General features: G+C 28.7%; 1 protein-coding gene across 1 annotated transcript in view; it reads left to right on the forward strand.

Moving 5' to 3' along the window:
* The window catches only part of LOC107449976 (cell adhesion molecule 2), a 114,482-nt gene extending 96,288 nt beyond the window's left edge, over positions 1-18,194 (forward strand). The window contains exons 3-6 of the mRNA XM_016065671.3: positions 3,263-3,398; positions 8,059-8,192; positions 11,620-11,857; positions 17,774-18,194. Coding sequence (XP_015921157.1) covers positions 3,263-3,398; positions 8,059-8,192; positions 11,620-11,857; positions 17,774-17,886 — 621 coding nt within the window. The 3' untranslated portion in view covers positions 17,887-18,194. The remainder of the gene's footprint in view (positions 1-3,262; positions 3,399-8,058; positions 8,193-11,619; positions 11,858-17,773) is intronic.
* The last annotated feature ends 436 nt before the right edge of the window (positions 18,195-18,630 follow it).

Consider the following 18,630-nt stretch of genomic DNA (forward strand, 5'->3'; position numbering starts at 1 on the left):
AAAAACTAAACAAAACTCTTCCCTATTTGCCAGCTATATAAAGCTATCGTAACCGAAAAATTATATTTTATTTATAAAAACTCTTGCTCTATATACTGAATAAATAAGAAAAGTTTAGTAAATCCTCCCCAAAAAAATCCAATTTAAATTTACTAAAGTTTTCTGAAATTTCTGTTCCAAAATATCTCAAAATTAATAACTCTTAAAATATGAAGACGTATTTCTTTCCAAAAGATCAGAAACTAAAACTAAAAGTTATGTGTCGCTAATAATGAGACAGTGCTAGGATACGGGCAGACATGTCTGGGAAATAATGCAGGCGCTATAGTATTCCTGGCTTAAAGTTTGACAGTTTCTGTGAATATAATCCACACAAAAAATATATATTTCCCTAAGCGAGAATTATCGGTTTTGTAAAAAACGAAAATGTTTTTTACTTAATATATTACCTAGAGATAAAAATGCAATCAAAATCTGTTTTTTGATTGTTTACTATTGTTTACTTTCTAATTTATTTACTTTTGTCTAGAGGGTACACAAAAATATCAAAATGTTTTTTTTTTACGAAGATAGACTTTTTTTAAAAAGTGATGCAACTTTTATAAATATATTAATATGGCTTATAAAAAATAAATTTTACTATGTCTATAAAACAATAAAAATGGAAAGTGCGCGTGTGTGTACTTCTAATAAAATTGTTTGTGCTGGCAGCTGATTTCTCCTTTTTTTTAAACTTGATTTTTTCAAACTAATTTTCTGCGTATTTTAACAAAAAATATTTTCAACATATCAACTGCGTGTATTTTTAAAAAATCACTAATATTTAGCATTAAAAATTTTTAAAAAAAACATCTTAAGTGATAGAAATAAATGCATTAATCAAAGTAATGAAAATATCACTAAAACTAATGATATTCAATAAACTATGATATTTTTTCATTTAAAAATGAATTAAATGTTTTTTACATATTAATAATAATGGAGGCATTGTTAGTATAATTAAAATTTCTGGTACATTTGCGCTCTTAGTGTAACTGGAATTACTCCAGAGATTTCAAAACAAACGCTTGATTTATTACTGAGTATTTTTAAAGTTAAACAAATATGGCTATATCAACTAAAAAATGATACGCAGTTTTTCCCTCTAGAGCAGGGGTGTCAAACTCAAAAGCTAACTTGGGCCAAATAAACAATGCTTAACTTTAGGCGGGTCGCAAAAAAAAAACAAAGAAAAATCAATGTTCATAGAAAACAAATATTTTTATTTTGAATTGTAATAAACATATATAAAGTTAAATTATTGTTTACGTCCTGATACTTGACATCTCTTCTCTGCTTCTATCTTTTTTATTTCGGGAGAAATTTTATTGACCGAGACTACTTTCAAAATTGACCGAACGTGCGGGCAAATAATACGGTTTCGGACAGGAGTTTTATTTCCATTCATAACAGAAAATTATTGCTCTCACTGATAAGTACTTCCAAACATGGAAATAATTTCATATGCGAATTTTCGAGTATTTTCAAACCTTGCCGCTAAATATTCGTAAAATTCAGGCACACCCACTTCAATGACTTTTGCCTTCAAATTTAAGTCGCACTGAATCTCAAACACTTCCATTTGCATGTAACTGGGTACTGAGTCTATAATCGAAGAAAACAAGCAAAATTTGTCTTCCAAAGAATTAAAATCTTTAAACCTTGTATCAAATTCTGTTCTAAGATTTGAAATTTTTTTCTGTATATTTTTGATACGATACAGTATCATCTAAACTAGATTTGTTCTTGTTGCACATTGGGAAGTGAGTTAAATCGTCACTTTTCAGTTGCCTTTTCCAAAGAAATAGTTTACATTTGAATGCTTTAATTATGTCAAACATGCTCGTAATGATCTGATCATTGCCTTGTAACAATAAATTTAAATCAGATAAGTGTTTGGTTATATCAGCCATAAAAGATAAATCGTGCAACCATATTTGATCTTAGAACAAGCTTGTATCTTGATTTTTAATTTGTAAAAACTTACATATTTCTTCTTTCAAATCCCAGAATTGCTTGAGAACCATGGAGCAAGATAACCAACGTAACTCGCTATAGTAGGCTAAACCTGAATATGCACTATCTAATTGATAGCTTAGTGTGAAACGGACTCCATTTCAGCCAATTAGAATTTCACATTTTCGTGCGTACGATTTAAAATGATCCATATAGTTTATAAATAAAGTATATTATAATTTTATATGCTGGTTTCGTTTCTAATTCACATTTCTATTTTATTTTTACTTTGCTTCGGATATATTGACTGGGCCGCAAAAATATTAACCTCGGGCGCATGCGGCCCACGGGCCGCGAGTTTGACACCCCTGCTCTAGAGAAACGACGAGTTCCGTTTTTATATGATTATTTTTGTAATTATTAGGTTGGACTTAAGGGTCATCGGACATCTAATAATAACTCCGTCCTAACGTCAAGAATTTTAAATTATCAGTAAATAAATAGTTGCTAGTTACTAACGGACACCGAACATGGGAAGAGATCCAAAATAGACTAGTTATCCATGGATAATATAGCCAAAAGCAAAGCCGTCCCCTCGCTATTATTATTTAATAAATGATGAATTAATAATAAATTTTAAAAATTTTAGGATAAACTTAATTTAAAAATTTGATTAATCTAGCCGCTTAAACTTTAAATAATTTAACTACATCTACATCACCAAAAGAGCTTGATAATTTATTAAAACCCAGTAACCGAAATATTTTTGTAGTTCGAGAAATAAAGCAGCTTAAGAAAAATAAATGAGTTAAAAATAGATTTTCATATTGGAATAGCTACGACCGTGAATTAATGAGTTATTCACTTGCAAGGAATTAAAAAGTACGCCGTTACATTGATCGTTAGAAAACGAATAAATGTATTTATATTCACTTTTAATAAACTGTGAGTAAATTTAAATAATTCATTTAAATGAATCATAATAAGATTAAGAATGATTAAAAAAAATTAAATTTATAAAATTAAATAAATTTTAAAAGCTAGCAAATATGTAATGCCTATAAAGGCATCATGATTGATTCTTTCCAAAAAAAATAGAACAAGCGTATAAAAACAATCCATTATAAGTATTGATCGCAAATTATAATTCAGTATAGCCTTAACCTATATTCTGTGAACAATACTGCTAACTTTATTATTAGTAGATTTTCCTATTAATGTGAAGATGCTAATTATTATCATTAAAATGTTTTTTAAATGCTTATAGCTTTCAAAATCCGGCAGCCAATCTGTTTATTTACGCCACGTGGATCTGAATAGTGCTGGTGTATACAGATGTGAAGTATCAGCAGAGGCTCCAGAATTTCAAACAGTAGAAGCTGAAAAGCCGATGAAAGTATTCGGTATGAATTTATTTTCTATTTAAAGATTTAGGGCATTTACCAAGTTAGATTATGTATTATTATGTAAGTTTCCAAATTTAGGGAAATTTTTATGCAAATTTGCAGACTTATATCTACAACTTTAATAAATTTCAAATATATGTTTGTAAGCGGAAGAACATATTCTGGTCAAATTGCCGTACTGTATGGGTATGACATTTCTGGTTTAAAAAAACTATGTTGCTTATACGAACCAAAATGTACGGTTTTTGTACCATTTATTTAGAAAATATTCCATTCATATGGCAACGATTTACAAGTAATTCTGTTTTTTAAAATTATAGTTCTTATTACCATACATTTAGTAAAAGATACAAAACAAAACTGCTGTTTTTGCTATTGCGGTCATTATAAATTAATCTCGATTTCAATGCAACGTAATTGACTACATCTATTGTAAATATTTCAGTACCATTTTTATACCAAAAAATTCACCAAACTATTTTTTTTTCCTTTTTTTTCATATTTATTAAAATAATGTTTGTTATTTTAAGTTAGATGATACTTTACTAAGTTTTGGTGATACTTTACAAAGTCTTTTAAATTAGGTTCCTTTTAGTTAGGTAGACGCTCAATATTCAAAAAACTCTTTCTGGTTTGTTTGTTTTTTTCGTGTAACTAATATTTCAATTTAATTTTTATTGAACTATATGCCTCAGATTTAATTCTTCTATATTTTTCACCCAAAATATCGATCTGGTTGGTAAACAAACTCTATAACAAGAAGGAACTAAATACTTAAGAGGTAATAATATGAGTGATAAATAAAAAATAAAAATTAATGGTTTCATGATTTATTAAAATATATGGTTTTACGATAGAATAAAAATAATTATCTCGTAACAATTACTATGTCCATCAATAAATAAGGTGCATGAAATGTAATTGGTATACAGCAAAAATTCCCGTATCAAATTACGGTAAAAATCCCTTGCACTCAGGGTGGTGGTACTTTTTACCGCAAAGCCAATTTTTACCTTAATATGTTACGGAACAAAAAAATCTGATATACCGTAATTTTTGCAATAATAATTACCGTAAAATAATAAAATCACTCCAATTAAATAAATATTATTAAAGGTTTGCGAAATTAAACTAAATTATGAAATTAAACAATAATTATCGTAAAAATTAGGAAAATTTAAAACTATTGAATAAATATTACTGTATAATATTTATTGGATTTTAAGGTGAAATGAATTTTACAGATTATGCACTCAAAGTGCCAGTACTTTATACCGTAATTTGATCCGGAAATTTTTTAAAATGTGTATGTTGAACATTTATACATAAGTATCAAAGATAATTTTTAAATCATGCACCTGGTTCAAAAGTTTTAACTTAATCAAATTTGCACAAAAAGTCGAGCACGTTCTCAAATAAATCTACAAATTCTCATAGAAATTCTACTTAAATACTTTTGCTGAATTATTATATCAATTAAAAGCAAAGTATACCGAATACGATTAGAAATTATCATGTAAATTAATCCTTTAAGAATATTATTGCATGCTATTATAATACAGTTTGAGCAGTTGCAAGATAATATTGTTCAAAATACTATCTTAGGTTTATAAAGAAAATAGTTTTCTTGAAAAAATAATACGAAGCATATGCCATTTATTTATTATGCATGAAAAAATCTTTAAAATAATATTATTATATAAACGCTAGAATAAAATGAATAAGCAACTATTATCGATAGAATCTTTATAAAATTTGTGTAGATGTAGTAAAATTTCAAGAAGTTTTTACTAATTCCATTGTTTAGTATTAAATCCATAATTTGGTCGGACTCTATCAAAACAGATGGGAAATAATCAGCAACTATTAAATTGAAGTTGATAGTCGCAATTAAAACTAGCAATAAAGAATGCTTGATTAAAATTCTCTCAGTTGCTCAGTTGCTCAGTATGCTTATTTTAATTTCTCTCAGTTATTTTTACATATAACAACAAAAAAAAACTTTAAGCTTCCTCATGATTAGTATACAATTAGACGTATATTTAACATTTTTATTACAATTAATTTATAGTTAATTGAGACTTATTTCAGATTTTCAAGATAATTAATTTATCTCAATAGAATTATAAAGGAATGTTAGAAATAAGTCTTCAGATGTTAACTGTAAAAAAAGTAACAATTTTAAACAAATTAGTTAAAATTTACCCTATCTTAACAACTTCTATGCTGTAAATATATGTTTCTCCTTAAAGTCATATAAATTGAAATTGTTTCTAAACTATGAGTCAAAGCACTTATGCGTTCTCTTTATATTTATTTCACAGCAGTTTAATGGGACCTGCTTAAAAGAAACTAAAATTTCTTTTAATATAAGTACTTAGATTTATGAAAAATTAATGACGCTATTTGAAAGTAAATTAAGGTTTTGCATGAAACAACATGTTTTATGGCTGATTATTATAATTTAAAACTTTTTTATGACTACACACATATTTTTCTCAAGACCTAGTTGTCGTAATTAAACAAAATTGCATATTTCTTCAATTTTAAATTATGCTAGAAAAAGATCTTACTATACATTTCGAAATTTCTAGTCGCATTTAATTAAAATTAACTGTTAAATATTTTGATAATTTAAACTTTGAAAACAAGCTTGAAATAGCTATTGAAACTAATAGTTAAAAACAAATATTTTATTCATTTTTAAAATGAAGGGAAATATGGCTATCCACTATAATAGGTTTCGAAAAATATCTAGGTTATTTACTCTAAAGTTTTTTTATTTTAACAAATACGTATCCTCATAGTCCTATATTTCAGTTTATTCCGTTATAAGTTGAACAATTTTGACTAAAAATACAAAACCCTTTTGCGCTTATTAGATTGCTTTTTTTAACTATTCCTAAGGAACGAGATTTTTTTTTCAGTTTATTATAGACAATAGTTTTAGTTGATTTGATATTTCTGTTAAAGTAAAGAGACACCAATAAAGTCCTTGCGATTGTCTGGTATTTTTCATTGCGTTTATTTTCAACTAGTACTGACCCCAAATGATCATTCGTCCCGAATGATCAATTCTACACTTTTAAAAATTTCTCGGTGAAAATGGTTAAATAGCAATTTATTCAATTGTTAGTTTACTATATTCAACCGAAACAGTCAAATAACAGTAAAAAAGATGAGGTTAAAACTCTTTATGGGAAGAAAAAAAAATTTTGATTGTTCCTTACTAATACAATTTTGCAACCAGAATTGTATACGTGCCATCTGGACCCACCTTATGGATGAACAGGGAGTTGAATTTCAGCTTTTATACTACTATATTTCTTCCATTGCTTCAATACATGAGGAGTTTCCTGTGTCCTGCACTTTTCAATTGGTGACCCTGGACTATTATAATACGAAAATGTCATCCACGCGTAAATAAAGCAGCACCCACAGAACTCCAATGTTCGTTTAAGTTTCATTTTGATGGTTCAGAAACTGTGTCAGTTTTAAGTAGTTACAAAAACGTATAGTATTATATTCACGGTTTTTTAAACGTAACGGTTGTAAACGGTTTCAAAACCATTATGGTAAAAATTTTCTTAACCTAACTTGATTAATAGAATAGATATACTGTCGTCGGTCATTTTTCCCTAAATTTAGAAAACCTTCAAAAAGTGTGGTACGTGCGTGCACTAAACTACCATAGTTTAGGTGGAGTTGTAGTATTTTAATAAAATTTAAAAGCTTATTGATGGAGCTGCAACACTGAATAATTTACAAAAATTATTAAAATCAATGTAATATCGGTAAAACTAGTTAATGAGTTTATGTATTACGTTACATCTAATCACAATGAAAGAACTAATCCGATCATAGGTTTTATATATTAATGTGTCAAATTTTACCAAATAATAAATATTTTCTTCATATGTTACCTTTGCTGTACTAGCCAGATGTACTACGCATAAATTTCATTGGCGGAAAGAAGATAATCCACAGATTCATGCAGCATCTTAAAGCATAAAACGTCACAGAACTTTTTATTTTATTTTAGAACCCTTTCACCTCATAAGTTACATCCCCCCCCCCTCACTTCGAAACGGACGCGGAAGTCTTGCTTAAATAATCTGTACTCAAATTAGGCGATGCTGTTTAACTAACTCGTTAAAAAGCCTTCACATTAATAGAATTCGAAAATTTGAGAATAAAAAACTATTCTTAACGTGAGTTCAAGAAAATATTATTATTATCTCAATTCTGCATAAATGATGTAGGCAATCTATATCTTAATAATTATGTATCTTATAAAATATGCAACCCTTTGCTTGTATTAAACTTTTGTTCAAATAGTTTATTTTCAAAATGTTGTTTTCTCTACAAACTTAATCGAACAAATAGAATTTTTGGCACTTATCGCTCATTTAAGTTTCGGTAGGATTAGATTTATGCATTTGATCCTAAAACTTATTACTTTTTTATTCGATGCACACCAATGACTGACTCTTAAGTTATAGAGAATAAACATCACCATCTTTATTTTTCTGAATTTTTATTAAAATATATAATTACAACATGTTAGTATGCGTATGATTTAACGTAACGTGTTTATTTTTTTATTGTCTAATATGCCTTATTAACTGATTCACGTTTTAAAAATTTTATCTTACAGTTCTGCCAACAGAGGGGCCTAGCATAACAGGTGGACGCTCTAAGTATCGACTTGGAGATACAGTTTCAGTTAATTGTACTTCTTCTAAGTCTAAACCTGCAGCTACTCTCAGATGGTACATTAATGACGAATTAGTAAGTATTTTGCATTTATAATTTTGAATTATTATTACAAAGAATGACGTTCTATGATTACAAATGATATCTTCGAATCTTGATTTGAATGGTTTTTCTGTTTTTTAAAAAAAATCAGGATTAGAGAGTAATTGATTATTAATTCTGTCGAACTTTTCCCCGGAAATTGAACCTTTTCTGCCAAAGTTCAATGCAAGGACTTTAATGTAAATGATTAATAAATTTGCCATGCTTAACCCCGAAAACTGAACATGTTTCGCCAAAGCTCAACAAAAGGACTCTAACACTAACGTTAAGCTTAGAAATATGATTGAATAAAAAAGTGAAGTCTTGTAGTGATTTTATTTTATTTTATCCGTCGTTGAACAGCCGGCCCAATTTTATGGGTTTACGACTACTCCTGTTCAACTCCGTAGCCTTGTAATTTTGAACCCAATCCAGAAGACAAGGGAACTCCTGGATCGAGTATTGGGAGAAATTTGCCTTCGTGGAGAACTTTTTGATAAAACTAGCCCTCATTTGCGTTAGTTGGATAGGAAGATCACGAGATCCACCCACGGTTAGCCTGACGGCAAGGGGACTCTAACCCATGATCCGTCTACCACTGAGGATATTTCACGTCAGCACTGTGGTTGGTCGGTGCATGCCGGATGCGGAATTCGTAGGCTCTCTTGCAGTGGTTGGTGTAAACTACACACTGATCACTTGACTGAGTGAGTACTATTTCTTACAGGCTTTTCCAGTCCTAACATTCCCTGTGGCGGCTTGCCTATGCAAGGTATTCCGTAACCACCGCCCGTAATATTTATATTGACAATCCTTATGAGGAATAAAGTAAAAATTGAATGCACACCAAAGATGTGAGTTGACATTTAATATTAGATTCATTAACATTGGTTTCATAGACTGCCCAGAATACGTCAATACTTAAACTTTTAAATTGAAAAATATAGAAAGGCTAACTTCTAAATACTTTCCGAGACCGTTCGACGAATCTTTATGAATAGTGTATTCCTTTTGCATGTTTATGAATTTAGAGTTAAATATGCATGAATAAAACACTAGAAAAATTCTAAATCTCACGGCGAAATACTAAAGAAAGCAGGACTGAATATATAAAATGTTGTCAGCATAACTGACTTTTGTTTTTGTTATTATATTTGTTTTTACTTTATAGTAAATACTCATTTTTTTCTTTTTTACTTTTTATCAACTAGATAGCTTGTTTTGTTTTATATAGATAACTACTTGTTTGCTTTAGTTTAAAGTAGAGCACTGTTTCACGGAAGAAACGAAAATATTTGTCTTACGGAAAATTTTTAGTTATTGATCACAGATATAAGTTTGCAGAATTTATTTTATTTCATGTATTTGAATTTATAACAAAATGCATAAATTTTCTCAAAAGCAGTGAAAAAATTTAAAAAGAATTATTAACTTTTTATGGGATTACTCTTTACTTTTAATGAATTTAATTAGCTAAAAAGTGAACCCTCCAGATTTAAAAAAAAACGATAATAATTTTTCCAATTTTATTTTATTTAAATTTATTTGCTGCTTTTTTTTAATTAATTAAAATATGTTGTATTGAAACTTTTACTTTTTGCATTAAAAGTAACTTTTATACTAAAAAATATCTGTTCTAGTATTTCATTAATTTTTATTCTCAAACTAATAAATTATTCAAATTAGATAAACTGACTTTTTATTCGTACATTTCAAGATTTTTGTTAATGCCATTACTATAATTAATATCGTTTGTATGGATTAAGTTTGATGATTTTTTGAATGTTCACTTATTTGAAACTTCCCAAACAGAATTTAAGTAGCCTTTTTAAGCAGTGATATTCAAACAAACAAAAAACTAATTATGTTTTCATAAAAACAAATTAATGCAATGTAAAAAGAATTATGTACGAAAAAAAATGTTTGTAAAATTCAAATATTTCGTTCAGCTATTTTGTATTTTATATTTTTTGAAAAAGATATTTTTGTTAAATTTATTAAAGTCATATATTTTTCAATGCAAAATTTTTCCATACAAGATTTATTTTAAAATATGCAAATTACAAATTTAAATATTTCAGTAAATTATGTTTTGTTACTAGTAGATGCATTTATTTCATAATACAAAATAGGCATGAACGCTCTGTATGCATTTATTATATTTTGGAGCTTAGTTTGTTGTATCTAAAGAAAATTGATTTTTGATTGATGCATTCGTAATGCCAGTTTAAAATAAGCCTCTATAATATCATTGGATCTAGATTTTACGGAAGAATAATTATCGTAATAATGGTAATGTTCCACCGTACCTATGCGTTTTTGTGAGGAGGCATTATTAAACATATATATTAAAGATTTGCCTTATTTAGTGAGAATTTTATAATATTTTTATTTCATAAAATGAAAAATCACAAAATAAAGATATGCATTATTTTAACACGAAAACGATTATTACGATTTGATTTTATAATTTAATAACGGTCACACTAAGGGGCAAAACCGCTAGTCTTAACACCAAGAATTTTAAATGGGCAGTAACTGAATAGTTCCTAATAGACACGTTATGAATTTAGTGATTTAATGGTAAATAAAATAGCAAAAAACAAATAAAACCCGACATTATTAGTATTAAACTTTAAATAATCTGGCTACAGCTTAGTCACCAATAAGATCGTAAGAATTAATATAACCCTGTAATTGGAATATTTTTTGTGGTTAGAGATATAAAGTAGCTTAAGGAATAAAGAGTTAAAAATAGATTTTGATATTCGATTCAGTCACGACAGTGCATTAAGAAGCTATATATTTGTATTGAATTAAAAAGTTAGCTATTAAATTGATTGTAAAGAAAAGAATAAAATATTTATATTCACTTTTCGTAAAATGTGAAAAAATTTTAATGGTTGCTTTATTTAATTAAAATTAGCTTAAGAATGCTTAAATGAATATATAAAATTAAAGAAATTAAAAGTCAGTGAATATGTAATGCCTATAATGGCATCACAGCATCAATGATATTTTAATATTACAAACAATATTATGCAATAGTATTTGATAAAAATTAGTATTAGGTTAAAGGTTATACTTATGTAAACTACATCTTATTTAATATTACTTTTATGTATTTCTTTTAAATCATAAGATTTTTCATGATTTAAGTAATTCAAAATTCGCGTGAAATTCAAATACCGTGACATTTATACAGTAATATAAAAATGAAGAGAATTGACTGGCAGTTAATTCTTTTCAAAATTACTTCATACGTGAAGTTTGGGACATACTGTTTTAGTATTTTTTCTATATCCCGTAAATTAGTTTAATAATTACTACAACCGAGATTGTGGACTGATTCTTTTTGTGGTTTAAGTGACAACAGCATTTATAGTTGTTAAAAGAAAGTTAATTTTAACATTAATTTCAGGCGACACCAGACAATGAGTTGGAACATTCTACAACGTTGCATGCAGATGGATTAGAAACTTCAAGTTTAAATTTGAGATTTGCGGTGAATGATCAACATTTTAGATCAGGGAATATGAAATTAAAATGCACAGCCACCATTTCTAGGGTGTACACAATGAGTAATGAGGAACTGTTCTTTGGATCCGGTCTGCGCCAACAAACATCCGGACTCCATATCACAGAAAATATGAGCCACGGTAACAATCTGTTATATTATTATGACTGAATGAACTCTTGTTATGTACTTATCGCCAATTTCTTTTCAGAAAAAGTTAGGGATATTAAAAATTGAAAAAGCTTCAAAACATATCTGTAGTTATACGTACTGATAATAGAAAATGAAAAAAAGATCTAAATAGAACTATTGGCACCTAAAGTTAAAATATAGGAAAATGTGTATTTATAATTTTAAAAGAGATATGGTAAAATAAGCTACTTAATTTTATATAACATACAGACTAATAATATATAACAATTTTTAATATAAAAAAGATTCGATGACTATATTTTTTTTCATTTATTTTTAATATGTTTCCGATAAATAAATAAAATTTACCATTAACATGCGAAATCAATTTTTGCCATGGCTTAAAATTTATTATTATATTTATTTAATATTTCAATATACAAATAAGTACAAGCACAGTATTCTACTTCATAATCTATAATCCAATGCAAAGGGGAAAATAAATATTCAGCGATCTTCTTTGCTATTTGTAAAATCATGCGTAATTGAGTTTTCTGAATTTTCGTAAAACTAAAATTAAAAAATTTATGTATTTTATATTTTTTATGCTATTTATTAGTGTGTCTTAAATACGAGTAACACTAGTAGAAATTAATGGAATATTGATAAGATCAAATACATATATACTTCCTTAGTTCGTCTCAACTAAAGTAACCATCAGTAAATTTTCCTTAAAAATCCTATTTTCTAAATTAAATGAATACGTAGGAATGCATTAAAGAAAATCAAATCACACGGAGTCCGTAATCACAGCATTAGATTTTATTAGATTTATTTATTGCTTTAAAAGCTATCTTTTAAGTACCTTTCTTTTTGCTACAATTTGAATAGCACAATAAGAAGAGGCAAATAATGGTACTGAGAAAGATATTCCCTCTTATTTTTCATTCCAGTTCATCGTGCCTCTCCGGTATTGTTGAGGGATAATAAAAGTGGCATTTAGCACCGCCAGCTAATGATTAAGGAATCTTGATTATACTGTCGTTCCCTGAATCTCTAAATTCCAACGAGATACTTAATCAAATGACATCTTGCGTTTGCGCATCATTTTGGAGATTTGCCTGTTTGTTACCGTCTAGGCTGCGTCTAATTTTTGTTCTGTTACTCTGTTTATTACCTGTTTGTTAACAGTTCAAAAATATTCTGGGTGTAAAAAAAGTGCAGAAATGGTCAAATATCTCGAGAAATATATAGCGAATCAAAAAAGTGAAAATGGTCACATTAATATTTTTTTAAAGCTATCTAGTGATACCGAACTCGATTTTCACTTAGTACTGCCTGACGGTAAGGTGGGGAGCAACTTTGAAATCTTAAATATGAACACTTATTTTTTATTGCAGATTCGGATTATCCAAAAAAATAACCTTATTTGAATTGTAGGTTTATGCATTTTGCTTTATAGGTGGCGCTGTAACCGATAAAGTTTAAATATCGTTCCATAGACTTTCCATATAGGTATTCCATAGACTTTGAAGAAAACCTTTAGGAGAGACATTAAAAACTTCCACCAGCGATTGGACAAAACTTTGACCCAAATGCAAATAAGTAATCAAGAAAAAATATCAAAATAAAAAATATTAACAAAACAAATAGGTATATTAAAATTTATTCAAAATTTTTAAGATTGGCTCCTGGTAAGAGAATTCTTTTTAACGATTTCCGGAAGAGATCGACAACTTCATGCTTCAGTCAAAGTATTCTAAACAGGATCAATAATTTTATAATTAGAGTTGAAAGTTAAATTAGAAAAATAAAGTTATTTTCGAAAAAAAATCTAAGTATTTTAAGCAAGCAGACCTCTTCTCATTTTTTAAGGTTTACTAATTTATTTGACATAAGATAAAATGCAAACTTAAACAAAAAACACAATTTGTAATTTATTCAAAATAGTGTCATTCAAAATTGGTAAATTTGTTTTTACACTTCCCAGTAAAGGTCATTTTTTACGCTAAATTTTATTCATCGGTCCAGTTTTTATGACCTCAATATAAGTGACATTTCTGCACCAAGAAAATAACAGGGAGTAAAATCAACATTTCGAAAATTCATGTACCTTCCATAACATTTTGAAATCAATAAAGTTAACCCCTAAGAACGACCTACCATTAACGATCATTTTACTATGGAACAGAGAGTAGTCGCTGCCAAGAGATTTCACTGTATATCAGAGTTTTTAGCTCCATAACATATTCCGGTAAAAATGGATTTTACGGTGAAAAGTACCGGCACTCTGAGTGCCGCCGGTGTATTTTACGGTAGTTTGATCCTGAATTTTTTACAGTATAGGAATGAATCCAGGACATTCATGAAAAAAGATCAAGATAGTTTGTTAGTATTTGAGAAGATGGTGGGAAAAAAAATTTTAATTGTCAAGGAAAATGGAGTCTTAAAAATTAAAAGTATTTCTGTAATCGTGTAAGAATATATAAACAATTCAATTATGCAGTGGTGGCCAAAAGTGTGGACATTTTTTGAAAGTTTAATGTCTTTCAACTTTGTGTGCTTGTAGAATATATTAATTCTCACTTAAATACAAACGATTACATATCAAATTGAAGGTAATTTAATGTAAAATTTAATAATAAGTACAGTATTACAATATCTGTATTACAAAAAAAGTCATGCAACTAATAGTAAGATCCATCTTAGACTTGCATTTTTTTTAAAGTGATACTTACACAATCAATGCTTAGTAGGATAACCCTTATTTTTAAAAACAGCTTCACAGCGTCTTTCCATCGAGTGAACGAGTTTTTGGAGTTCATCTTTCGTAATCACATGGTGCCAAGAAACAATTATAGCTTCAATAAGTTGTCTTTTATTGGATGAACGCTTTTTTCGTACAAGAATTTTCAAACGTCGCCACAAATTTTCAATAGGATTGAGATCAGGGCTGTTTCCCGGCCATGGTAATATATCTATGCCTTTATTTTGAAACCATGCTTTGCATACTTTTGCTGTGGGGCATGGAGCTGAATCCTGCTGAAAAATAAGTGGTGCGTTGTTGGGGAAGGTATCAATTTTGGTTTCAGGACAGTTTCGATGTATTTTTTGGCATTCAGGATGCCATCAATCACTTGAATTCGGTCCACACCATCTGCAGACATACATTCCCAAATCATGACATTTGTTGGGTTTTTTGTAGTTGCTTCAATGCAATCAAGATGAAGTGCTTCACCTACTCTACGTCTCACGTATTTTCTACCCTCACTAACAAAGAGCTATATTTTACTCTCATCGCTCCAGATTACTTGCTTCCATTGATTTTCTGGCCATTTAATGTGTTCTTTTGTCCACTTAACTCGTTTTTCACGTTGCTTTTGATTTAAATATGGTTTTTTCCTTGGAATTCTAGCTTGTAGTCCAAATCCTGATAACTTTCTTCTTATTGTTCTTGAACTTACTGCAATACACAATATTCATTTCACATCTAATGGCATCTGGGGAAATTTTTCTATCTTGAAGACATAGCCGATTAATTTTTTTTTCTATCGGCAATAGCACTTGTGCATTTTTTTCGGCCTGATTTGGCTTTACTTTCCACTGATTTCATTTTTTCATAACGTAAACAGAACTTTCGTACACCAGAACAAGTCACTGAATCACCAACTTGTCTTGCAATTTCAGCATAAGAGAGGCCATTTTCTCTCAATATGACGATTCGGCTTCTTTTTGTAGATGTCCAATTAGTTCTTCTTGTTGATGACATTGTTTAAAATTTGTTTAATTTGAAAAAGGATTTAAAATATTCAAAAACAGCAATACTCTATTTAATTGTACTAGTATGCATCATTCCGCACTTTTACCATCCAAATAACCTAAACTATAGTTACAAACATTTGATTGGTCCTAAGAGCAGTGTTTGTGACTTTCTAGTACGCTTTTATTACAAAACACGTCGTTATTCAAAACGATTTGTGTTTGTTTGTTCTCCTAAAATGAGCATAACTTTTTTTTGTAATACAGATATTTTAATTCTGCTTTTATTATTAAATTTAACATTAAATTACCTTCATTTGACATATAAACGTTTGTATTTAAGTGAAAATTAATATATTCTACAAGCACACAAAGTTGAAAAGCATGAAACTTTCAAAAAATGTCCACATTTTTGGCCACTACTGTATATAAAGATAAAAAGAATACAAGGTAACGAATATAAAGATAAAGAGAATGATACGAATATAAAGAGAACGAAATGGCTGGGAAACACATGCATTAAAATAGAGAGTTAAAAAAGGACTTCGAATCAAATTCTGTTGATTCTGGTTCACGCAGAAGACAGAAAGTAGATGGTTGGAAGATGTTGAAACGCGTCTGAAAAATGTGAAAATTAAGAAATGTATATCTAAAGCACAGAACCGTAAAGAATGAAGAACTGTTCTGAGGCAGTCTCAAGTCTTCAAAAGACTCTTAAACCAAAGAGTGGAAGTATATGAAAAAGAATCTTCTTTTAAAAACAGCGCCGTCAGAAAGTTTTCCGAATAATATTTTATTTCATAGTATAAACATTGGAGCAAAAAAATTTATATTTTATGAAACTTAGAAGAACATTTTAAGTAGGCATCATATGAGTGACTTAAGGAAAATTCAGTTCTAGCTCGTATGAAAGCATCATTCAAAAATGTTTTTCATCCAAGACATTTTGCTTTTATTTAAATAATTGGAAAACAGTTAGCAATAACATAGTTTTAAAAAGAAAAATACTGTTTTTTTTTCGAAACATCATGTATAGAGCTGGCGAACTGGAAGTACTAGCTCTCCGAAATAGTATGTAAAATAAAAATTAAAATAACACATGTTTTTAAAAAATTTTCTAACAATTAAAAACATTATATTAAAACCTCAGAATCAAGTATTTTATGTATCTTCAAAGTATTTAAATACCATTATAATCAAAATCATTTAAAGTCTAAGGTTAAAGCATATATTTTGTTACTTTAAATAATTACGGATTTAAAATGTTTTTTTTTCCCTGAACCTTTTATTTATATAACCGGTATGCAAAGAAATCATCCAGTATTCATCTCAATCAAAAATATTCGAGTGGAATGTGTGTATCCATGCATTTGACGTGATTTTACCACTTTGATAGAATATGATCTCTGTGTGTTTGGAAGAAAACAGATGACTCTGTCTGATTTTGCAATAACTCTAAATTTTTCTGTAATTGAATATCTGTTGCTAACATAAGCGTTCTCTGAACAAACATAATATTTTGATTCTCTAAAGATGAGGGATAAAAAAAAATACGGCTTCAAATTTATAATCGGGCCAAAACTTTTGACACCTTAATGTTATTTTTGCTTTTTACTTGCTTTGCTATATATCCAACACCATCTGTGTGTATCATAAGTTTTGTTTTCCTAATATAATTTCTTCGCAAAAAGACACTTTTTTATAATAAATACCAGAGACCTCTTGTAGCAACGATAGTCAACGCAATTCAATGGGTTTGACTAACTTAATTATTTAATAAATTTTAAGACTAGCGTCAATTTTCTTACCGACAAATGCATGAACTCTAGCAGCGTGTTATGATTTCATCTACTGATATGTATGCATAAAATGTATATAACAGGTTTTGAAAAGAAGGAAAGAGATAACAGGCTTTTTCTCCTTTTCAAAACCTGTTATATTTTTACATATTAAGTCTGTTATTTTTCAAAATATTACCAACTTTACTATTCAAATATTGTAAAACGATCATTAGTAAGGTGCTTTTTTTCATAAATTAAAGTGTAAGGTTAATTAAAATAAGAATGGTTGTGTTTGCTAAATATTATATTTCATTTAAAAATGTTTTTCATTTTGCAATTTGTTTCAATAACGGTTGTTTTAATATTTTCTGTAATTTCAATTCTAGTCCAAAACAGATCTTCAAGAATGACCTCCGTCCAGTTGATACCACTGTATCTGCTGTTGATCATTTCCCTGAAGTTTATGGCTGTAATCAGTTCGGGTGACCCTTTTGGATGACAGTGCTATGAATTCTAAAATACAACTCATTGAACCCCAACTGTGATATTTAAATGTATGGATCAAGCTCTCGTCGACGTGCCTATTCTGTCATAGATTATATGTTTGTGTTGGAAAATGTTTACTTTTTTGTCTGCCAAAAGACTCAGACAAAAAACTTCGATTTGAATGTATGAACTCTGTAAGAAAGCTTTACACATGAAAATGTTAAGCATTTCATCAATGTTATACGTCATATTTATGTATTTTAGACAGTGTAGTAACAGTAATTGTTTACAAAAAAAAATAAACTGTCTTCTTGTTCCTTATCTCGAAGTTTCAATTTATTGTTTTTCTCTTTAACCCTTTCGCAAAGACTGTTTCGTATTCGTGCCAGCATGAAACATTCTGATCTCCCAGCCGACAATGCCAGCGTGCCAGAGCGATTTCTCGTTCACTCCCAGTCATCACATATTTGTTTTGGAACGTTTAAAAAACTATTATTTTATGCACAAGATGGCATTGTATGTACAGTGCTTAAAAAAAAGACCATCCTTAATAATTTTCGATCTAATAATCGGATCTTCACATTCTAGGATTCCATCTTGATGGCTTGATCTCAAATATGATAATTAATTAGTGCAGACGATATTTTCAATTACGAAATCAAGCACAAAACGTGCTATCTCTTAACAAGTACGCCTCTTTTATGATGGATATATATATATATATATATATATAAGTTCAAAATGAAGAATAAAACAA

The sequence above is a fragment of the Parasteatoda tepidariorum genome, chromosome 5 (genome assembly GCF_043381705.1).
Source record: "Parasteatoda tepidariorum isolate YZ-2023 chromosome 5, CAS_Ptep_4.0, whole genome shotgun sequence".
Taxonomy (NCBI): Eukaryota; Metazoa; Arthropoda; class Arachnida; order Araneae; family Theridiidae; genus Parasteatoda; species Parasteatoda tepidariorum.